The 23,670-nt window shown below is 36.4% G+C and overlaps 1 protein-coding gene across 1 annotated transcript; it reads left to right on the top strand.

The window, feature by feature from the left end:
• The first annotated feature begins 599 nt into the window (after positions 1-599).
• On the top strand, positions 600-20,754 carry bpifcl (BPI fold containing family C, like). Its single transcript, XM_036578652.1, has 16 exons — positions 600-699; positions 890-1,019; positions 5,921-6,032; positions 6,477-6,605; positions 9,159-9,311; positions 11,342-11,405; positions 11,496-11,556; positions 14,207-14,298; positions 15,166-15,342; positions 16,804-16,863; positions 17,149-17,316; positions 18,555-18,622; positions 18,733-18,775; positions 18,879-18,942; positions 19,074-19,150; positions 20,286-20,754. The coding sequence occupies exons 2-16, from the start codon at positions 911-913 to the stop codon at positions 20,322-20,324; spliced, it is 1,416 nt and encodes a 471-aa protein (XP_036434545.1). The 5' UTR covers positions 600-699; positions 890-910; the 3' UTR covers positions 20,325-20,754.
• The last annotated feature ends 2,916 nt before the right edge of the window (positions 20,755-23,670 follow it).

The raw sequence follows: 23,670 nt of genomic DNA, 5'->3' as shown, positions 1-23,670 counted from the left end.
GTTATCAGTTTATTAAGTGCATGTAAACGCACTATATTCACATTTTCATTCCAATCAAGCAAAAGCATATGCGAAATTTTCAACATCCCTGCTCAAATTACATTTTGTTGATTTTCTAAGTGAAAATAAGCTAACAAGTCTTCTCTCTACAGGTGCAAATTTTCTAATTACTTGCTGAGTTTAACATATTGGGACAAACATAACATGTGCTATAACTTTTGCACCCCCCTCCCTCCCCCCATAATGTTATAATCATCAAATAAACAGTAATTGTGTGTTAAAATGTGCAGAAGTATGTTCTCTGTAAAGGGTGTGCACTTACTTAGAAAATCAGCCAAGCATAATTTGACTGGGGTAGTTTGAAATATATTGGTTAAGAACTTGCCCTGAACATTATGCTTGCTATTGCTCATAGGCAGCTCTGTTAGTGCTGGAATGGAGAAGTCTGACTATTCTCCTGTTGCCTTTTCTTAGTTTTCAAAGTTAATGTTTGATCTCTCTCAGCATCAATGCTTGTACACCAGTTCTCTCTTTAAACTTCCTGTTGCCATACATTCCTGTTGACACCCTGACAGTTCACTGCATTTGTCTTGACCATGGTTTCAGATGTTGAATTATAGAGGAAGTAGGAGCTGAAAAGACTAATGAACAGAGCTCGCTGAACACACAGAGCTATACACCCTGTGAAGACAACCACTGGTAAGGACCTGTTTTCTCAGCAGCACATTCTTATTGATATGAATTGCACCTCATTACAATCAGATAAATGTTACTTTGGTAGTAGCACATCCTCAGTTTACAAACATAAGTTCAGAAATAGACTAAAAAGTTCATTTGAACTCAAAGTTCGAGAAAATTACAATTATTTCGTAACAAAATTCTGTTACAGCTAAGGTTCTGTAGGTCAGGAATGAAGGTGAAGATGTGGTTGGTTGCTCTCCTCCTGATATCTGTAACACAAATGCATGCAGAGGACTCCGCATTGCAAGCTGTTCTGTCACAGAATGGACTGCAAAAAGGTAAGACACATTTCCCAAATCACACATACTGGAAAAGCATTAAAGAAAATTCCAGTCACCTTGGTTAAACCATCTATTACAGTGTTTCTTAGTCTGTTTCCAGCCTCAGCACACCTGATCTAGCTCATGAAAGGGTGCACAATCAATTGATCAGCTACTTTGCTACTTTTCTTTTCATTAAGATCCAAAAATGTAATGTAAACAAACATCCTGGTGCATGCAAAATAGTGATTTTCGCAGCAGTAACCATCTTTTGAACAGGAAAAAACGAGAAACAAGACAGGTAATTGGTTGTTGTATTTTGAGCTCCCTGCTAGAAAAAACATCTTAGACCAGCAAGCCTGGTGACCAGCAAAACCAGTATATGTTGTGTTTTTGATGCTGCTATGCTGGTCAGCAGCAACAGAAGTTAATAGGCTGATCACCAGCAAAGCCAGCATATTGTCGCTGTCAGAACAAAACTTTGCACCTCTGTTTTCCATGAATGTTTTGTTTTTTTTCAGCCACGTTGATTGCACATTATGCACCGTGTAGCTACTGGAGTTTAATATGACTATCCAAAAACATAACTGATTAAAAAGTATGTGTTTAAAACTCTGATCAAGTTACAATCCAGATACAATTCACATGAAATGATTAGATGTAAATGGGGTTTTAGTCTGAGCCAAAAGCTCTGTTCTACATATAATGTACCAGGAGTGAATATATGTCCTTTTGCTATTATACAATGTTTCTTAGCCCTTTGTAGTTGCTGTTTAGAGAAAGTGATTTTATCTATCTTTTCTGGCGAGCTCTGTGACTTCTGTTTTTGAGTGAATTCTCAAGACATTGCACATTGAAATTGTTGTGTAGGTTGAAGTAGTGAAACTGGGGACCATTAGGTTGAAACACACTCTGTATTGTTGGTACCGTGGGATAGTGCTTTGGGAAATTTCTCCATTTCTTTCTTCTTCCCCTTTTCATTTGCTTCAAAAAGACTTGTTTTGATGACAGAGAAGGGGTTTGACTGGGGCAGCAACACATTCTTTGCTGTGATTTCAGAAGCATCAAATATGATTGAAGTAATGTTTGATGGGGTTGAGGTCAGGGCTCTGTGTGGGCCAGTCAAGCTTTTCCACACCAAACTCAAACAAACATGCCTTTATAAACCTTGCTTTGTGCACTGGGACACTTCCCCAAACTGTTCCCACAAAGGTGGAAGCATACATTTTTTCAAAATGTCTTGGTATGCTGATGCATTGCAATTTCCCACTGCAAAGGGGTCTAAGCCAATCTCTGAAAAACAACTTCACCAAACTTTACAGTTGGCAGGTAATGTTCTCCTAGCATTCACCAAACCCAGACTCGTCCATCAGAGATAGAGAAGTGTGATTTGTCACTCCACAGAATATGTTTCCACTGCTCCTGAGTCCAGTGGCGGCATGCTTTACACCACTCCATCCGACGCCTGGTATGTGCTTGGTGATGTAAGGCTTGCATGCAGCTGCTCAGCCAAGGAAACCAATGCCATGAAGCTCCTGGCACACAGTTTTTGTGCTGATGTTAATGACAGAGGAAGTTTGGATCTCTGCAGTTCTTGAATCAGCAGAGCACTGATGACTTTTATGCACTATGCACCTCACACTCAGTGACCCCACTTTTTATGTGTCTTTATGTGGTCTGACACTTTGTGGCAGAGTTGCTGTGGTTCCTAAACACTTCCATTTTTTAATAATACCACAAAGATTTTGCGAACTGACTTGTTGCAACGGTGGCATCCTATTACAGTACCACGCTCGAATTCAGTGAACTCTTTAAAACGACACATTCTTTCACAATTGTTTGTAAAGGTAAAATGCTTGGCTAGGTGCTTGATTTTATACACCTGTGGCAATGGGACTGAATAAAACACCTCACCATTCAATGATTAGAAGGTGTGTCCCAAAACTTTTGTCCATATAGTGTATTATTTTCCTGAAACATTGACTTAGTATCTCGAAATGACCTCCAGTGTCCTTATTTTACAGCCTCCAACACACCTGGCTCAAATACTCAGGTATTCCAGGAGGCCTTTGTTATCTGAACAGGAGTGTTAGATTAGGGGAGGAGCTAAACTCTGCAGGGTGGTAGATCTCTAGGACACTCCTGCTATAGACTAATGAGTCTCTGCAACTTGTTCAGGAGTCCATCATGTAAGACCAGGAGCAGTATTTGCACTAGGTGAAGGTAGGCAGCTGCCTAGGGGCCCTCCATGAGCCAAAGACCCCATGAACATACAAATCAGATAGGTCTCTCTTTATTTGGATAGTCCACTAGAGTCCCCAATAGATTCTCTACAGAGATTGAAATAGTTAACAAACTATCTGTTGAAACTTGATTTTAAACAGTGGTGGGGTTAGGGCTAGGACGAAGGTGAGGGTTGGGTTTAGATTTTGGGTTGAGGGTAAAAAGTTAGGGTTAGGATTAGAGCCAGGTTTACATTTAAAGAAAATTTTAATTTAGTAGACATTTGGTTGAATTTAACTTGAAAGTAAATTAAGTATCTAAAGCATGCCATTAGATATACTTAATTACTGTACTTAATTTTAAATAAACAATTTATAGACAACATATCAAATGCTGAATCTGAGAAATTGTATTGTTTTCTGAAAAATATATGCCCATTTTGAATTTGATGCCAACAACATGTTCCAAAAAAGTTGGGATGGGGTCATGTTTACCACTGTGTTTCATCACCTCTTCTTTTACCAACACACGTACATGTCACCCATGCCATGTGCACTAATGCACCGCCATACCATCATGAACACTGGCTTTTGAACTGTGCACTGTTAACAAGCTGAGTCGATGCGGTATGGACAGTGACAGTGTCCATAATTTCCAAAAAGAATTTCAAATGTTGATTTGTTGGACCACAGGGCACTTTTCCACTTCCCCTCAGTCCATTTTAAATGAGTTCAGGCCTAGAGAAGGTGGCGGCATTTCTGGATCCTGTTTATATATGGTTTCTTCTTTGCGTTTTAGAGTTTTAATGGTTTAGTGGATGCAGCGATAAACTGTTTTCACAGACAGTGGCTTTTTTGGAACATGATCTTGGCATCAAATTCAAAATAGGCCTATATTTTTCAAAAAATTAATGTGTGTGTGTCTGTGTGTATGTGTGAGTATATAAAGCTATTAGCTGCAATTGATTGTTTTCAGTAATTTCAAAGTATCTTCACCCCCCCAGTCATGGTTAGAATAAACTATTCCATGTTGTTGCGTGATGACAAAACTGTGTAAAGAGAGAGTGGTATAGAAAAGATAATAATAGTAGTAATATATGTTTTGTAGAGGAGGTTCCTTTGTGTGATTTTCTAGGCAATAAGAAAGAAATTCAAATTAATTTATCCAAGCGCAGCCAAAAAATGCAAAAAAGAGGGAGGAAAGCAGTCAGAACAGAGTGCTGCAAATACTGTACATAATGCTCAAGCTAATGCTAGTATAGCTCCTCTGGAGTTGGGGTAGTAACCGAAAAAATGATCCATTTCAAGTTATTAATTGTTTCAAACTGTAATAGGGTAATGTTACTGATTACTTCCTGAAAAAGTAATCTCACTACTCATTACTTCTATGTTATTCTTTACCAAATGATCTCACTATGTTGAGCGATACTTTTGCTTGAATCAAGCATATTTCCTGTATATTATTCAAATTTCAAACAAAATTAACTGCCAACATACTGAGAATTCTACTTAAGAAATGTCTAGAAAAGTTAAATAATCTTTTAAAATACGTACAGCGATCTTACAATGAGAAATATTACATATAACGCCTAGATTTAAGATGATTTCACTTGCCAAGACGAAATTTTTTTTGCAGTGTAGATGGTTGAGTCACTACTTTAAAAATGTGCATCCAGGGGGCCTCATTCCTGTTTTTCTCCTATAGAGAAAAGCCCCAGAATCACTAAATATGCCCCTGTGTAAGACAAGGCTAATTGCTTAGCATACAAGGGCCACATAGTTAGCAAAAAATTAAAGCTTTGTGCAAAAATTGTTGCTCTAACCAGTTTGACTCTGTAGTGCAGGTAGTGACCTGACCTCTTGGGAGTCCACAGTACTGCAGTGTTTAGTGTTCTGCCTGCTTTGCACACGTGAATAAACTAATCTGCCACTCATCAAGTCATCTGGTTTTGGGTGTGTTTTGGAGTAAGGTAAAACGCCACAACCTGTAGCACTGTTGCCCTTTAGGAATGCAGTTCTCTATAAGGAAATAAAGTCATCACATCACCTCAGTCTGTTAATTACATGTATTTTTGTTGAAGATAGGGGAGCATGTGCTTGCAGGTGTGACTTGATTAGGGCTGTTTCTGGACTTCATGAGGCCCCAGGCAAGATTTTACTTTGGAGGCACATCTCTTTTTCATTCCGTAGGTGCATTAAACAAGCATAATTACCAGGGAAGCCCAAATTTTTGCAAATGACTTTTTACTCATATAGGTTTAGCAGGTTGAGCTTTTCCACAAGAAGGAGCTATTAGCTATCAAATAGGGTTTGTGTGAATCACAGAAAGAAAGAAGACTCATATTAACACTATCTAATGAAGGCATGTTTGCCTTATTTTGGGATTATAAGTAATTTATTAACATCACCAAAATTATTGTTTCAAGGAATTTCCAGTTGTATGTGGATTTTAATCAGTTACCAAATAATTTCAGTATGGCAACCTGATGCCAGCGGACGGCATAATACTTTCCCTCCATAACTTACAACTCTTTGAACCAGAATTCTAAGAACCTGTTCTTGTGTCCAAATTTGGTTAATATACAGTATAAATATTCAAACCAAATAAATACATTTTCTTATACTTGCATCACATACATATGGCAGAATGTACCACTCAGAATGTCTTAGAATGAATGTGTTTCTGTATGTGTACAGCAAGTGAATTGGGGACTTCCTGGCTGCAGAATCATATAGGTAGAACTACCCTCCCAGAAGTCAGAGGAAAAGTGGATATCGGAATTGGCTCCGTGGAGTACGTCCTCCATGAGTATGTATTTACACCAATGTGTGATACAGTACTAGAACATACTTGAAAAAATAAAGAGACTTTGATTACAGTGTGACCTACGTCCAAGATATAGTTAATCTGTGCCAGTGAAAAAAGATCAAGATGAAGGTCATATGAATGAATTTGGTAAAATATGGTATTACTGGTTAATTCACTTGATTTGAGGGGAAGGTCTATGATACACTATTTCCATGTTCCTTGAACAGGTGTTAAATCTAGTGTTCTGCTTTTACTTGGTTGGTTTACTGTAGAATGTTTATAAAACATACTGGACACACATTAATATTAAATATGAGCTAGTGGTTTTCAGCTTGAAAATCCTGAGGAAAAGCTGTGTTAAAAATCTTGGCCTATGTAAAAATATATGATAAATTCTTAATTGAATTACTGTTTACTAAAAGTGTCACTATGGTTAATCCTCAGCATGTCCATTCAGAGCTGTGTTTTGCCGGTACCATCAGTTGCCTTTTCAAAAGGAACCGGCGTGTCTCTGCAAGTGAGCGGAATCTCCATCAGCGTCAGGGGTCTTTGGAATTTACACTTTGGCATCATGTAAGCAAATCGAATAACACACTTTGTATTCCATTGTATTGCAGTTTTATGTACTTTATGTACCTTATGTAAAAAGCAGAACAAACAAAATTTTATATTGTAGGTGAATGGCAAGTCATCATTTATGAAAGTGATGATTTTTTGATATGAAGAAAGCAGCTGTGCTGTCTTTGTTGAGGTGCACATTGGGTTATCCCACCCCTTCCCTTTCAGTCCCCATGGCTCACTAGCAGCTGAACACAGAGTCACAAGATTTCACGCAGAGAGACAACAGTGTCCTAGTTAATCTGAAAACAGTGTTATGAAGAAAATATTTTATTTGATTATATTAATTATAAACATCTGAGTTGTTTTGCATTCTGCTAGGAGGTTGGCTATAAGGGATCCTGTAGCAGGAGATAAAAATATTAAGGGATTTTTTTCAAAATTAGTTGCCAAAGCAAAGTCTGCATGCAATTGGCCTAATCATACTACTTCAATAAACATCATATTATTCTTATAAGTAAGTAGCCTAGCCTGTTGTTTACTCCCCAGTACATATTGACCATATATGGAAGTTAAGCTGCAAAAACAGCCTATTTTGATTAACATATCAATGCCCCGCGATGGACTGGCAACCTGTCCAGGGTGTTTCCTGCCTTCCACCCAGTGACTGCTGGGATAGGTTCCAGCTCCCCCATGACCCAGGAAAATAAGAGGTTTAGAAAGTGTGTGTGTGTGTGTGTGTGTGTGTGAGTGAGTGTGTGTGTGTGTGTGTATACATATATCCACCTATAGACCTCTGAGGACATGTTGTCATTTTGTAGTCAGTGATATGGCCTATAAGGGACCGAGGTGCTGTTTTAGTACTTTTTCGCGATTCACCACATGGATGTCTGTTACAGCTACAGCTTATACAAGTGGCCACTCACAGCAGAAAAGTAGAAGGAGAGACAGTGAGAAGTGAAATTTCCAGAACATACTTGTCTTTGGCTAAGCAAGTCTCATTGGGTTAATTAGCTAACCGTGCAAAATGTGAAATGCTAAATGTTTGTTGTTTGAGATGTCTGAACACAATGTACACTAATTTTGTGAATAACTGTTTTGCCAGGCTATTTTCTGTTGCTGCTAGATGTGTAACCTTTAAATTGCTAACTAGAAAACTAGCAAAGAAATGAAGTTGTATCAGCAGTCATGTTTAACAGATGGAGAAGTTTACTACATTTAAACCAGTTTGAATCTAGCAAATTGCTATATTTTTGAAATATGAAGTGTTTTTAAGTATTTTATTGCTATTGCTTAAAAAAAAACAGCTTTAACCGCCATTTTTGGACAGGGGGTTTGAAAAGTGAATCATGTCAGATCACAATGATTTCTGGGCAAGTTCTGCCCAGGACTGTTGATTTGACTCAAGTGTTCATTTGATCCTGTTCCAGTTGTTTTTGTTTTGTTTTTTTTTTTGTACAATCACTTAGATGCATTTTTCAGTGCCAGGTTTACTTTTTCAAAACTCTTCAAACTGTTCTCTGCAGCAACATGCAGCTCTGCACAATTGTTCATTTTATAACCTAAACGCTCTACAACATTTGTGCATTTCTTACCACATTTAGGTTTTACTGACAAACTATTTTTACATTAAATGAAAACAGTCTGAAACAGACAGACAAACATTACAAAACAGAATGGTCTATTTACTGAATAGCAACAAATGAAATTATATAAACATTAAAAAAAACCCAGTACTTTACATTATCTAGTATTGTTGTAGTACTTGAGTCTGGTCACAACACCATAAACTAGCTGCAGTCTCTGTCTTGTCTTGGTGTAAGGTGGAAGTTGTTGTTGAGACCAGCTGGGTGCTATTCCTGTCTGAGGTGACCAGGGCACTTTAACCAGCTTGGGTGTTCTGGGGCTAGAGGTGGTCGTTGGCCCTATGGGTCTAGTTACGCACAGCATTCAAAAACTCAACCCCCCTTTTTTTTTTACTGCCATTGCCAGAGTACTTATCTGCAAGGTTCTTTTTCAAATTTTCTGTTTTGCCTTATATGGTGTTGCAGTTGCATTCTGAGCAGCTGACTGCTGCGCCATCTAAGGTGGAACAGAGAATTTGAATAAGAAGCAGACAAATAGGAAGCCAGTTTCAGCCTTACCTTAAACCCAGAACCAAACCACTAAAAGCCATAGTCAGTATGTGCTAACATTAGCTAGCTGTGCGCCATCCAATCTGTTTTGTTTCACCACTTAGCATGTTATTCTGAATGAAACAGTTTTGTTTGAAATTGTTCATGGACAGAGCTGTCTGTAGAGGCTGTGTTTCATGGAGGTTGAAGGTTCTCATACTGTGCAATTATTGTAGGTGTGAATGGCCAATGCGTCCTGACTCGTGACACATGTCATTTAGATGTAGCATGTGTGAAACAGGTCTTAGATCTAAAGTGCCGTATTTGGTCATTTCATCGACTACTAAATGACACATGACTTAAGAGGTCTATTGAGGTCTTGACTATGAACTTCACCAGCTCCAGCCAAAAGATACCGCTAATTCAAAAACTTCTCTGCGGTCTTTATACACAGTAATGATGACGGTTGGTTTGAATTGGATGTGTATGCGATCAGTCTCAACACGGTGTTGCAGTTGGGCAGTGAGGAAGAGCACGTCTCTATTTCCACCGTCGTATGTTCTGCTGATGTGGGAAGTGTGCACGTGAATTTCCATGGAGGTGCAAGGTAAGAGCACAAGAAACTTATTTAGCATCACTAATGTCTCATATTAATATATGAAGTTTGTGCTTCGGAAAAAAGGATGAAGCTAAATATATTTATATAAATTTATATTGCATGGTAGTAAACAAGATATTTGTCTTGGCATAGTATGGTGCTTAATGCCCTGAACACAATTATCATGGCATTTGAAGTTGGTGAAACTACACTAGAACCACTTGAAACACTGTATAAAAACCCATGTCATTTTCTGACCGTTTGGTTGTCTTGCAATGTTTTATGTTTTTTTGTTGCCTGTTTTGTCTCCTCCTCTTGCTACACCATCTGCATGCTTGCACTTTAAGTCATTTTAATATAAAGTTATATAAATTTTTTGACAGCAATTTCTCCAGTAATTTATTTAGAGTACAAATACGGTATTATAAAGCTACAGTATTTTTCACTATATTTTTAAATACAGTTAATTACTGTATTCACTCCTGTATTTCTATTGTACAGGTCATATATGCTCTAATTTGCACCCGCAGCTACCTCAGGTGCCTCAGTTTTGCAACATTATGTAGTATAATGTATAACACTATATCTCCAAAAGTTTGTAGACAGCTGGTCATCTATTGCTTCTTATGAAATCAAAGATATACAATTGGATGTTTGTCCTCTCCTTGCTGCAGTAACAGCCTTTATACTAGATGTTGAAACACTGCTGTGAGGATTTGATTGCATTCAGCTGCAAGAACATTAGTAACATCAGGTACTCCACTCCAACTCATCTCAAAGGTATTGGATGGAGCCACATCTCTCCAGAGAACACAGTTTCACTGCTCCACAGCCCAGTGCCGGGGTGTTTTATATACCTCTAGGCGATGTTTGGCATTGGGCATGGTGGCTTTAGGCTCATGTGTGGTTGATCCAGAGAATCACATACTATTGGGAGTACTTCTCTATGGCACTAATAAAAGCCATGTATGCAATTAAACACCTATGTCAGCAGTGGGTGCACCTTGAAGTAGCTGAATTCACTAATTACAAAGAGTGTCTGGATACTTTTGAACATGTAGTGTAGGTAAGCATGAAAAATGCATCTTGATAGCACTTAGTAGCACAAGCTTCAATATTCATACATACATAGTTAAAAGAATGATCACTCATTTTTACAATAGCACAGTAATGAATATCACATTACAGCAGGAAAATGTACCTGTTCCAGTCGTTAAGAGTGCAAAGATGGCAGTAACCAAGTATTTATTGTTCATAACATAACCAGTTGGGTTTATTCATGAATGCTTTGCAGCTTGTATGCTCAGTTGTGTGCATAATCTTGATTTGAACAGTTTTACATCATTGCTGTCCAAAAACCTAAAGTATCTCAATTTTCTCAGAATTTATTTCCTGAATGGACCAACAGAAATACTCCCAAATTGCTTAAAATAAAATCTTTTTATATTAACCCCTTAAACAGCCAGGGCCTGCCAGTAGGCCCACAGTTGTATTACACACTTCTATAACCTAAGAATAGCTCAACTAGTTTGCATTCCCTGCAAGTCCCTGTACTCAATAAGCCTTAGTAATAAGCCTGAGATTCGGAGGGGTTAACTCCCATTAAAAGTTAGTAATGTTTTTGCCTTGTAAAGTTACTGTTTCTGTAAAAAGTAACTTTTTTAGCGATGATATGCTATTTGTCCTCTGTCTATGTATCCAGAAAGATGAATGTTTTTGCAACTGTGTATTTTAAGTGTTATACTGTGATAGTGGTAACTTGTATTAAAATGTTATTTTTTTTAAGGTGCCTCTTAACAGTTGGCCAAGGACTACAAATGAAAATGAGCCTTTTGAAATATCTCTGTCTGATGTAATAATGAGCACTGTTCCTGACAAATAAATTAGCAAAGGAAAGCATAAATTAAAAAAAAAAAGTCAACTATCATATATATCAATCCTGCTCTAATACTTAAGAGCATGTTAACTTTGTTGCATCTTTTTATTGTACGGTTAATTTATGCAAAGTAATTTTTTATGATTTTCTTTCTTTTTTTCAGTTTTATCTACCAACCCTTTGTAGATATGTTCAGCAATCGTATCAGAAATGAGATTCGTGCAAAGGTATGTAACGTTTGGTTCTAAAAGAAAATGTGTTATGTATATGGTCACCCAACTGTTAAGGATGCTATGACATCTCTTTTTTGCTTTTAGATTTGCCCAGCATTTCAACAAGGGATTGGAGGTCTAGAGAGCCATCTAGCTGCAATGCCTGGTATTTGACTGAATAGTTATTTTTTAAAAGTTACTGCTAAGTATTATTAGTAACACTATCAAACTAATATTTATGATATATATTTATGATGGTGAGGAATTGAATGGTGGCCATTTAGGCTTTAAGGAGTGTAAATGTAAAACCACAATTGACAAAAACAAACAAAAAACATTGTAGAAAGCATTACTTTATAACATTATCGGAAGTTCAAAATATCAGGTCCAGATCTTTGACCCCACGGAAATGACCCTGGTCACCCAGCCAGGAATCGAACCCAGACCTTTTGTGCTGTGAAGCAACAGCGCTACCCACTCCACCAACATGCCACCTACAACAGCAAACATAAAAACCCAAAATGCCAAGCATTCTAGGTAAAGCATACCACCACAGAGGGCCTGGAATTTTATTTTTTTATAAGTTCTTCCTTTAACTCACGCGGCTGACATTTCATATATGCCTTTGGAAATGGGCATCCTCTACTCTGTCGAAGTTTCAGGTCTTGATTTTGTAGATCCCCCAGGCCTTTTGTAAATCTAGAGCTTCAGATTAAAAGTATATTAACAGGAACACTAGCTCACTGCTAGCTCAAACCTAAAAGCTTGACCAAGGCAATGGTGGTGTTGTAACTGCTGCTAAGCAGTGATTGGAGGAGAAAATGAAGTGGACATTTAGGAAAGACGTGGAGAACGTCAAGATTATGATCAGCTGTAACAGAATGACAATTTTTTTTCTACTGCAACACTAGTAAAGCTCCCACTGCAACTGGTGCCACAAGTCAAAGCAGTGTAGATGTCCTCATAATTGCTTGTGGGGGACTCCCCTGTTGGCTCAGGCTCATGGGCATACATTTATAAACCCCACTGGATGATCTGGGCCTGCCAAATATACATGACAATACAGAATGTTTAGTTAACAGCAAAGTTACTCCATAAACGGTGTTAAACTTGGCCTTAAATGTCTAGATAAGCCAGTACAGATCACCACTGCACTGCATAACCTGAAGTATTCCTTTCCTCATCACACCACACATGCTTATTATCTAATTAACAAACCCTTTATTAGGTGTGGATTAGGTTGCTGAGGTAGGGTACATTATAACCAGTGAAGAGAGAAGGGTCTAAGAACTGGAGGACAGTGTGCCAACACTGAATTCAGCTCAACAAAGGGAAAAAGAACCTCAACAAAGGGAAAATCTAAATAAATAAAGGGGAAAAAACATAACGAGTACAGATGCTTCCAAAGATCTACTGTATGTACGGGAAGGACATCAGTTAATAGGGTTGGAATGTGTGGTTAGCTGCATATTCAATGACTGCGATGTTCTTGCATTAGTGTGATATGTAAGGAAAAACAGATGAGCAACTGTTCCTTAGGTGACTTAGAATATCAATACAGGACGTGATCAGACTGTGTGAGCAAGAACCGCCCATCCACAACTACAAGGACAGCAAATAGCCACACATAGGCTAGTCCTCCACCTCCCCTTAACAACTGACCTTCAACTGCCATTTTGCCCCATATATATATATATATATATATATATATATATATATATAAAATACATATAAAATTACAAAATCATATACAACTTTTTTCATTCAAAACTATTTATGCCTTATTAAATCTAAAAGTAAAAAGGAACACCAAAATTAATTTGGATACCTGTATATACCAGAATAACACTCCCCAGCTGTCAGACCCCACTTCAGTGCTCCTCCCAGGTTTATTTCAGACCTGTGAGAAACACTGAAGAAGGATATCATAGTAGAATTGCAGTGCATATCCCCCTGTTTGAGAGATCAGTGGTGTAAATATCAGGCAATGGTCTACAGAGATGTGGCCATCAGATTAGAGGGGATTATCTTTTAGAAGAATGGTGGTTCATTCCTCTAGTACAGTCCCTAAGACTTGGAGTATCTATGCAGGCACTTTTAAGATATTCTATCAGCTTCTGGTGGCCAAACACCTTTCTAAGGCACTTTATACTGGTTTTTCCATTATCATTTTTAATTTTGGTGTCACTTTATTTGGTTAGCCCATTGTGAATGCTTTGTAGTTGCCTGCACAACATTTAACTTAGATTTATTTAGATACCCATGAAATTCACCTTAATTTTCTGTGACTTTAATCCTGGTCCTAACCCTCACCTTAATCTTAACCTCAACATGAAGCCTAATCCTAAACCTAACTGTAATCTTAACCCCAACCCGAAACTTTATACTAACCCTAACTTCAATCTCAACCTCAACCCCAAGCCTAATTCTAATTCTAACTCCTGTCCTGAATGTAACTCTTGTCCTAAACCTAACCATGGTTCTAAATTTAACTCTTGTCCTAATTCTAACCCTAACTTCAACACTGCTGAGAATCAACAGAGTTTTACCAGACACTTTGTTGATAATTTGAACATCTCCAGATAATCTATTAGGGCAATTAATTATTAGGGCAGTATACTATGTGATGTGCAGTAGGTCAAACATAATACATTTATTTTAAAACAGTGAAAAAAGAATATATAAATGTGTATATTTTCTACCCTATATGTTCTTCAACTGGGGGCTGTACTTTACTGCCTGGTCAACAATAACTACATTCAGTTTATATGTAGGGCATTTATTAATGCTCTTGTTATTTGTCTATTATTTTACAGTTGCCGTCAAGATGGGTTCGTATGTATATATGAACGTTTCTTTGACAGAATCACCTCTGATAAAAAGCACTGGACTTGAACTGAATGTAAAGGTATGACATTCATTTTCATATTGATATCTGCCAAAATCATACCGCACTTTCATGATAGACACTCTTGTTTCACAAAGCTTGTTAACCCTGTGGGGGTTCTCACCATTGAAGAATACAGTAAAAGGGGTCTAGCAATGTATGCAGAGAAATAGATGGACTACAGTCTGTATTTGTAGAACTACCAAGAGTAGCTATATAGTCAGTGGATTTAAAACAGTGAGTATTTTATACCTAAGATATTTACAAGAATTGTGTTATGATCCATTTGAACCCAAGGTGAAAACTGAGACAGTAATAGGCTAAATATATCATCATTTATAGGGTACTTTCTATCGGAAAGGTGGCTGTCCCAAACCCTAACCCCTAAATTTCCACTTGTGAAAATAAAACTTACATTTTAAAAATGTTTTTTCAGTCATTTTGATTTCCTTTAAAGTTGAAAGATATAAATTTATCATGAGTTTATTTTTTAAAATTTAAAAATGCCGTCCCACATTTTCATGTCACTACCGAAAAACAAAGAGTTTTAGTCCGTAGGCGGCATTTTTTTGTGTAACATTAATAACCATCACTACTGAGACACATATTTTCTGCAGGTAAATAAACTTTTTGTTTTATTGAAAAACAGGATAATTTTATGTGTGTAAAACTGTTCAAAGTTATGTTTGCTACTCGTGTACTGGCTAGCGTTTTTGATTCATGCTCAAAAGTAGCTAAAAGTTTTGCTACCGAAACATTTGGTAAAAGTAGTGACAAATTGGAATGTTTAATTACTTAGTAAGTTAAGGAAAGTTTACTTATTTATGACCACTGATTATTTTGTGATTAATCTTTTGTGTCATTCTGTTGTTTCCTTTTTTGTAACAGGGTGAGTTTTATAGCATCACCTCACCCTCAGAACCACCATTTTTCCCCAAATATTTTGAGGTGCCATGGCGAGAGGATTACATGGTGTCGCTGGGTGCATCAGAGTTTTGTGTGAACTCAGCAGCATATGCCTTTCTGAGTGCTGGAGTGTTGCAAATACTTATCACAGATGACATGGTGAGAATATAGTTTGATCAATCTTAAAACTGAATGCATGGTGAACCTGGCTTCATTACTGAAAGTCCCAACTCACTGTCATACTGGGTGGTCCAAAAATCCCCTCAAATATTTAAAATAATATAAGTGAAAAGAAGTTAACACCACCTCTGCATGGTACGAACTTAAATGTGACATATTTCTGCATATCTTAATGCATGATTATTACCTGAATTTATGCTAATGGAAAAAATAAAAATATAAATGTGGTATATGTTTATGATTGGGCATGCTTTCAGTACTTTCAGAGCTCCTTTGGTTTAAATCACAGCCTCCAAAGTTTCTTGTAGCCAGCTGACAGTCATTTTACACTTGATTCGATTTTGTCCCCAGAAGTCCAGAAATATTCATAGGTATGCAGACCATGTTTAAAATCTAATCACATATTTTCAATAATGTTTAAGTCAGTGGGAACAGTGGCAGCCATTTCACAGCCATAATCCTTCATGTACGGAAGTATTTTTTGTGTATGTTTGGCATCATTGTCTTGTAGTAAGATCTTCAGTTTCTTCACTGACTGTGGGACATCAGCTTCCAGGCTTTGCTGATCTTTGTTAAAATCATTTCTTTCCTCTATCCACACAGATCCATCCCCATGCTTAAAAGCTGTCAAGATGTTCTTTGATTGAAATGCTTCTATTTATTTCTCCAAACATACCTTTGGTTTTTGTAGAATTCATTTTTTGTTTTCAGATCACAGAACTTGATTTCAAAAAGCCTCGGGTTTACTAAAGTGTTGTGTACTTTAGACACTTACTTTTGTGATGAATTCACTGTTAAGATTACATTCTGATGAGTCTTCTCTGTGGATTATGATTGTCCATCAACACTGCACAGTGGGCTAGTGCATCACTACTCCTTTGCTGCAGGTCCTTGACAGTGCTGTGGGGCTTTTGCTTTGCATACATGACCAGTCTACGAGCATATTTTCAGAGATTTTGGTCTTAGTCTTCCAGATCTTGTCTTGGCTTGAGTCAGTTTTCCTTAACTTCCTTTTGTTAATGGCAATGAAAATTATAAGCAGGAAGAAACCTTAACAAAAATGACATTAATTGATTGACTAAAGGGGTGCACAAACAGTTTTTTAAATATTAAATTCAGAAATAGCAATTGCGCTTCATAATTGTGCATATTTTAGTATATTCCATGCAAAACTTTTTTTTCATTTAGAAAATCAACAAAACGCAATGTAATTTGACCTAGAATGCTCAAACTATAGCATGCAATTATAGTTGTATATATAAAACTTTGAAAAGGAAGCCCAGAATTGTATTATTTTTTTTGCCATTGTCTTTCTCAGTATGCTTAATAGAGGTTTGCACCCAGATTCCAACAAAGCAGCTTTGTGACAACAACCACTGTAAAATGTGCTATATAAACCAAAAAGGATGTTCTCTTACTCATCTCAAATGTAACTTGTAGATCCCCAAGGCCTCTCCCATTCATCTGAACACAAGCCAGTTTGGAATCCTGATTCCTCAGGTTTGTATTTATATCTACTTTTAATTATTGAAAATGGTTCATAGAATGTGGGGCCAGTGGATTTTTTGAGTACACAGTAGAACTTTCAAGGACCCATGATCACAAGCTAAGTTATCTACAATGGCCCATAGAATGTGTGGATAGTAGATGACACACCGATTTAACTACTAGTTAAATTATCCAAAGTGAAATTACTAATTTTACTAGTGTTATTGAGTACAAATATCATTTAGGTGAGATTTGGTTATTCAGTCAACCAGTAACCTTGTTTTTTTTTTTCTGCAGCTCCCCAAGAAGTATCCAAACATGCCAATGCAAGTGCAGCTGTATGCCAGTGAGACTCCACTGTTTTCCTTTAACAAAACAGTAATAAATGTCCACTTGTTAGCTTCAGCCAAAGCCTTTGCCATAGGGCCAGATTCTGCTGCAATACCTCTCTTCAGACTAGATGTGGTGAGTGATAGTACCTCACTTTCACTTCTGGATTGTAGATGTTTGTGTTTGTATGTTTCTCACCACAAACTGGTGCTCTAGTCAAGAACACTAGAGGTGAGTCCAGACTGATACCAGATGAAAGTTTTTTCAGAATATGAAAATAATAAATAAAAAGCAGAAAACTTGTTTGTAGTTCATTGTACATTCATAGACATTTATTATGCATGACAAATATTAATAAATATTTTGTAAAACATATCTAAAAATATATATATATATTATATAAATATATTGTTAATTATTATTATATTATAGTCTTGCTTCAACTTCACTTCGTAACTTTTGGAAGCAAGGTTATTCTCTGTTTCTAAAACAAAAGTCAACTGAATATAAAGCAAACAACATACTTACTATTTTTGACCAAATAAAGCCTCACCTCTCACTTGAAAGCCATACAACTAAACTGAAGCGCTCTTATTTTGAACAGCGTACATTGCAGCGTGTTTAAGAAATGTTTTACCTTATTCATTTTTGTTAGGTGTTCTTCATCATTTATTCATTGGGTTTATTGTGCTAAGGACTCTTGTTGTAGAGGGCAAGGCTAGGAAAACTGCTCAGGCTGTGTGTGTATGAGCAGGCGTGAACTGGAAGAGAGAGAGCGGAGTGAGACATAAGTGAAGTCACAGAGTGAACTGTCAAAGAGAGACTTGGCATATGTACAACATAGCTGAGGCCAAAAACAACTGGAAAATAAAGCACCACGACTTGTGCGAAAGCTGTGTCTATTTAAATAGTGGTGAAAAGACAGTTATGCTTGGAACAATTAAAGGTAAAACAGGAAGAGGACAGCCAGCAGCAAGATGGATGGATACAATCCGATGAATCATGTACAAGCTGATAAATCTGAAGACTCAAACAGAAGACAGAATATTCTGAAGAAACACAATCCATTTAGTTGCAAGGAGTCAGAATCGACTTGATGGCACATAATGTGTCGGCATTGGTATCAGCATTGGCCAACAACTCTCTACTTCTAATCCTACGCCAATTGTACATTATGTTGTGCATTACCTATAGCGTGTCTTAAAATCGTTAGCACTGAAACATCAGTTAACAAAATAAAAGTCTTGTGCGGCCCCCACAACAGTTTCTTAAATGTAGCTATAAGAGAATATTGAGTAATTCTGAATGTAGGTTGTGCTTGTAAAGCACTTATATTAACTTTTATTGTCTCTAATTTCCTTTTCCTCTTGAAGGAAAGCTCAATCAGTGCCAAAGCCTACACTGACAAACAGCTGCTGAAGGGAGTTTTGGAAATGAAAAAGTAGGTGGACAAGGCTACTGTCTTTATTTTGCCTGTATTGTCTTTTGCAATATGTTTTATTGAAACTGCAAAGAAATAACTTTATCCTCATATTTCTTGAATGGCTGAAGTTTCACTATGACACTTGGATCAACTGAGATTGGTGATTTCCCAGTAAGCATTCAGGAAAACAATAAATAATTAAATATTATAATAAACTGATAGTACAACTTATCTTATGATTATAAATGGTCATGATTTTTTATTTTTCCCATAGATTGGTCCAATTGAGGGAATGATGAAGTTTGCAGTGACAACACTGGTACTTCCAAAGGTGAATGGTAAGAAGTTCCACATTTGGTTGCTTAAATGGGCCAAATTAATGTTTAATTGTGGCAGTCTTACTAGGAAACGTCTCACTAAAAAGTGGTAGCAATCTGATTATGCAATTATAACAATTTTTTTCTTTTAGCCCTACTGAAGGATGGCATTATGGTGCCCTTTGTGACGGGTTACAACATCAGTAATTCAGTAATGACCATTGAAAATGTAAGTGAAATATTTTGTTTATCTTTTTTTAAATTATTTATGAAATGTATTTTCTCATTATTTTCTTAAGCAAAATGTGTAAATACAGTTTATTTGAGTGGGGTTGGAGTGGTGGTAAACTTACTGGTACTTTTAAAGTTCTATTATGCTACAAAAAGTATATAAGTGCCCATGTTATATCTCTAAAACATTTATTTATGAAAATCTGTTGCTCCCAATCAGTCCATTTCATGCTCTCTGCCACTTTCAGTCATTTGTACATCATCAGAATAATGGTACACTGTCAGATAAAAGGTCACTGTCCACGTAGATTATAGTCCAAACAATGTAAATGTACCCTGAAAGATGGTCCATTCACTCTCCCGGTAGAAAAGACCAGGTTTTAAGTAGAAAGGTCAGGGCCAAGGTTTAATAAATTTTAAGGTAGACACAACAGACAAGATTTAAACAACTAAATGGTCTACATAAATAATAATAGAAAAAGAATTAATAAATAACAAATGAATACAAACACTATAAATTGTAATTCATGATTAAGTGGCATGTGCCTAACTTACTTTCTTAGTTTCTTGAAAGTGAAAACAGTAATAATGTTTTCATAAATACCATTTATATACCAAATACCAAATATCACAACTGACACAAGATTGATAGTTTGTGTACAAAAAATAAAAACAAGTAGAAACAAGCAGAAAAGAAGAAAAAGAAAAGAAGCCTTCTGACCAGGCGCTTCACAACTGGCATCCTCTTATATAATTGTAACATCACCAATTACATTTCTTGTTGACTTTCTAAGTGATAATACGCTAACAAACCATCTACAGAGAGCAATCTGAAATATGGCATTTTCTGTACATTTTTACATTTCTATTTATTTGCTTATAGATTTTGACATACTGGAAAAAAGAAACAGAAAATATTAAATGTGCTATGACTGTTGCACAGGCTACATTTTATGTTTTAAAAGCAGAGCTGAGCAGTATAATATTGAATAAATGAATTCACACTAGAAACTGCCCCTGATATTTGAGAAAAGAAAGTACTTCTTAATGTTGTATTGTGGTTGAAAATATAATTTTTAGAGATACTAAATTCTTTTATGATGCTGCATGAAGATTCTATTTTCTCTTCCCAGGGTTTTGTGGCAATTGCAGCTGACATTAGCGTCCCCTAGGATAGCTGGCAATGAGGACATCCTCTGGCTTCTAAACATATTTACTGTCAAGTAAATTTAGTTTAGTACCCTAAATATGGGTGTCTACTGTAGCACTGATCAATGAAGTTAGCATAGCTCATAAGCTCCTGTGATTATGAACTGCATTAAATGCATAATGTTTTACCTACCTGACTTATACAATAGCCAGTTAAGTTACTGGAGTTTTTGTTTGTTTGTTTAAAATGCAGTGTTTTTTACATAAGAAAAAATGGACAAAGCTACTTAATGGTTTTGACAATAATATATTTTTAAATTCTAATTACAAAACAGTTTTCATAAGAACCTGTGTACTCTTGCATACATTCTGACTGTCATAATGGACCTGTTTTAAAGAAGTCTGACTGTGGATTACCAATCAAGACACTGAATGACAAAAATAAAAATTACAACTGCAACCAAGAATGTGCAGCATTATTTTCTTTTATTTATTTATTTATTTATTTTTTCATACTCTTTTTCCTTATTTATGATTTTGGCATTGTGGATCAAAAATGGCCTCTTAATTATAAAGCAAGAAAGGTTTCTAGCCAAACTAAAATACAATCAAAATGAACCACTGTCTTGCTATTGCATTAGAATGCCTTGGTACAAAAGTACTTTACTTGTGAGACATCTTGGGGTCATTTTATTGTCATATCAATATTAGTATGTTCAGCAGATGTCTTTCAGTACGAGCTGTGGCATACAGAAAGAAAAGAGGGGAAATTTCTGCCTCTTGTGTTCCTGTGGTAAAATTTAAATAATGAAACTTGTCTGAAACACTTCCCCAGGCCAATCCGTTCCATTTTTTAACCCAGTATGGGCACATGCATGCATGTTCTGAATATTCATACTAATCTTTTTAAGTTTTATCAGTCAGAGAGGCTGGGTGGAAATACATGTACATGTACAGTTCTATTTATGCATATAAATGAAGACCAGTTTCACATTTGTATAAACTTCAAAACTTTAAAATTCGAACAGATTTCAAAAACTGAGAATATCACACTTTAAAAAGTGCATTACTCAAGATTCAAGACACTCAACCTTAGTGGTTAAATAGGTGAACCACAACAACATTGGAATGATTTTGTTTTACTCTTTGGATCCACCTCCCATTCCCACCCATCAGCACAAAACACACCCTGCGAATCGCAGTGACCGTCAGAATTCACTAAAGAGTTACCAAAGATAGTAATGTTTATTTTTCCAACAGTGAGGTAGGCTGTTTATTAAATGTATTGCCTAAGAGGGGAATTCCACCAATTTCTAAAAATTTCTGCATTATTCAGGGGTTGAGATATAAGCAAAGTCATTCAGTGTGGTTTGATGTGAAATGGTTCAGTGTAGAGAAACGTACCGACTCAGATTTCTTTACAGTGTTGGTGATGGGAATGAGGGGTCACAATGTTTACAACACAAACTATCTAAAACCATCAGTGAACCTACACGTGTCTTCTGAGTTTATAAATATAAAGTTGGATGATGGTAAACTAGTGGTAAATCTGAAAAAAACAATTTACAACACCTTATAACATCTTCCATATGTCCCTCCACCATGAAGAGATTAAAATAAATCGATTAAACATTGATTAAAATACATTTTAGGTAAAAACTTTATCACAAAACTACCATAAAACAATGTCTCAGAAATATGGCTGAGTATTCATTTCATGTAATAACGTTCTGTGAGGAAACTTAAAAGTGTTAAACACTTCAGATGTCTGGGTCCTATCACCACCACTGTGAACAATTCTGACTCATCAGTTTCTCTGAAACAAAGCATTGTACACCAAACCATTCTGAATGACTTTATTTACATCTTAACCATCTAATTATACAGAAATTTTGAGAAATCTGTGGAGTTCCCGTTTAATTCGTTATTTAGATATAGATGATAAAAAATACAATACGGCATTATGCTATTATTGCTTCAGAGGAGACCGAGATACTCAATACAGCCTACATCTTAATAGAGCTTGTTGTGTGTGGTCTTTTTCATAGCTAAAGCAACAACTTTAAAAGATGTTAATAACAGTGAATGCCATGGCTAGCAGTCAGGATACCTCAGGGTGGTTATGTAGTGGGTAGTAACTAGTTTCATCTGCACAAGTACACATATTTAAATAAAATACTGACAGATATGTACTCTTTTAACTGTTTTTAAATCATAACATTTTAACTTCTTCTCAAGTATACTAGTGAATAAAGGAATCTACTTTTTACTCAGCTTCATGCCAGCATTATGTTTTGTTGTACTGATGTCACTGCAAAAAAAATTGTATCATGTCCTACATATCTTCTGGGTTATTTGTTCTCATATGAAAAGAAAAAACAAATGGCATAATGCACCTTTAACATCAGTCACTAGACAATAAAGCAAAAAGAGAGTATAATTTACGTAATGAACTTTGGCTACAAGAAAGCACTTAAAACCCCAGATCTCACTGTTATCACATGATGCAAGCAAAACTACACTGGACCACCCCTTTGTGCTTTTATGCACACACAATAAGCAAAGCAAAAATGCAAACTGGGAATGAATATGTAGAAAATGTAGAAAAACAGAGTGCAACAAACTTTACTTGCTATGCTGATAGATGGTGGATTTACTCAGTACTTAGGGAGTTTTTTGACCCAATACTTTTGCACGTCTACTCAAGTTGTTTTTTGGGAAGGTGCTTTTTCTTTTATTCGAGTCATTATTTTACCCATGTATTAATACTTTTACTTGAGTATGGTTTTAGGCTACCCTACCCACCAAATTTCTCATTGTCTGTTGGCTGAACCAATCGTTCAGTCACGTCACTGACCATCAGAAAAATCAAACATTTGGAAATATCACAAGGGCTTTGATCACTTCAGAGCTCAACTTGAACCATTTTTCTTCCTCCTTCATCTCTTTCCCACCTTCTCAGTGTTAAGAAACAAAACCATCAGATTTGGTGTGATGGTCTCGCTCCATTTCTTTTGTTTGAAAAAAACATACTTGGTGTGAATAGGCCTTGAGATGTCCTAAGGGTCTGTGCCACCTTTTGTTCTCCTGTATTTAGAATTTAATTAGTGAGATTAGAAATGAATAAAGACACATGCACTGTATAGATAGTTAGTATACACACCATTATATGTATGTCAGGAACAATGAGTCCATACGATGAAACAGTGAAGAGTTTCATGCTCAAAGGCCAAGTTTGAGAACACTCAGCATTTAGGTCATCTAATAACTAACTGTAAAATCACATCTGTAGTAGTACTAAAGTATACTATATGAAGGCACAAGGTATATTTATATTTGCCTTATAGTTTATAATCAGGTTCACCAATT

Source organism: Colossoma macropomum, unplaced genomic scaffold, assembly GCF_904425465.1.
Source record: "Colossoma macropomum unplaced genomic scaffold, Colossoma_macropomum, whole genome shotgun sequence".
NCBI lineage: Eukaryota > Metazoa > Chordata > Actinopteri > Characiformes > Serrasalmidae > Colossoma > Colossoma macropomum.
The sequence above is the reverse complement of the archived record's forward strand: the minus strand, read 5'-3'. Positions and strand labels throughout refer to the sequence as shown.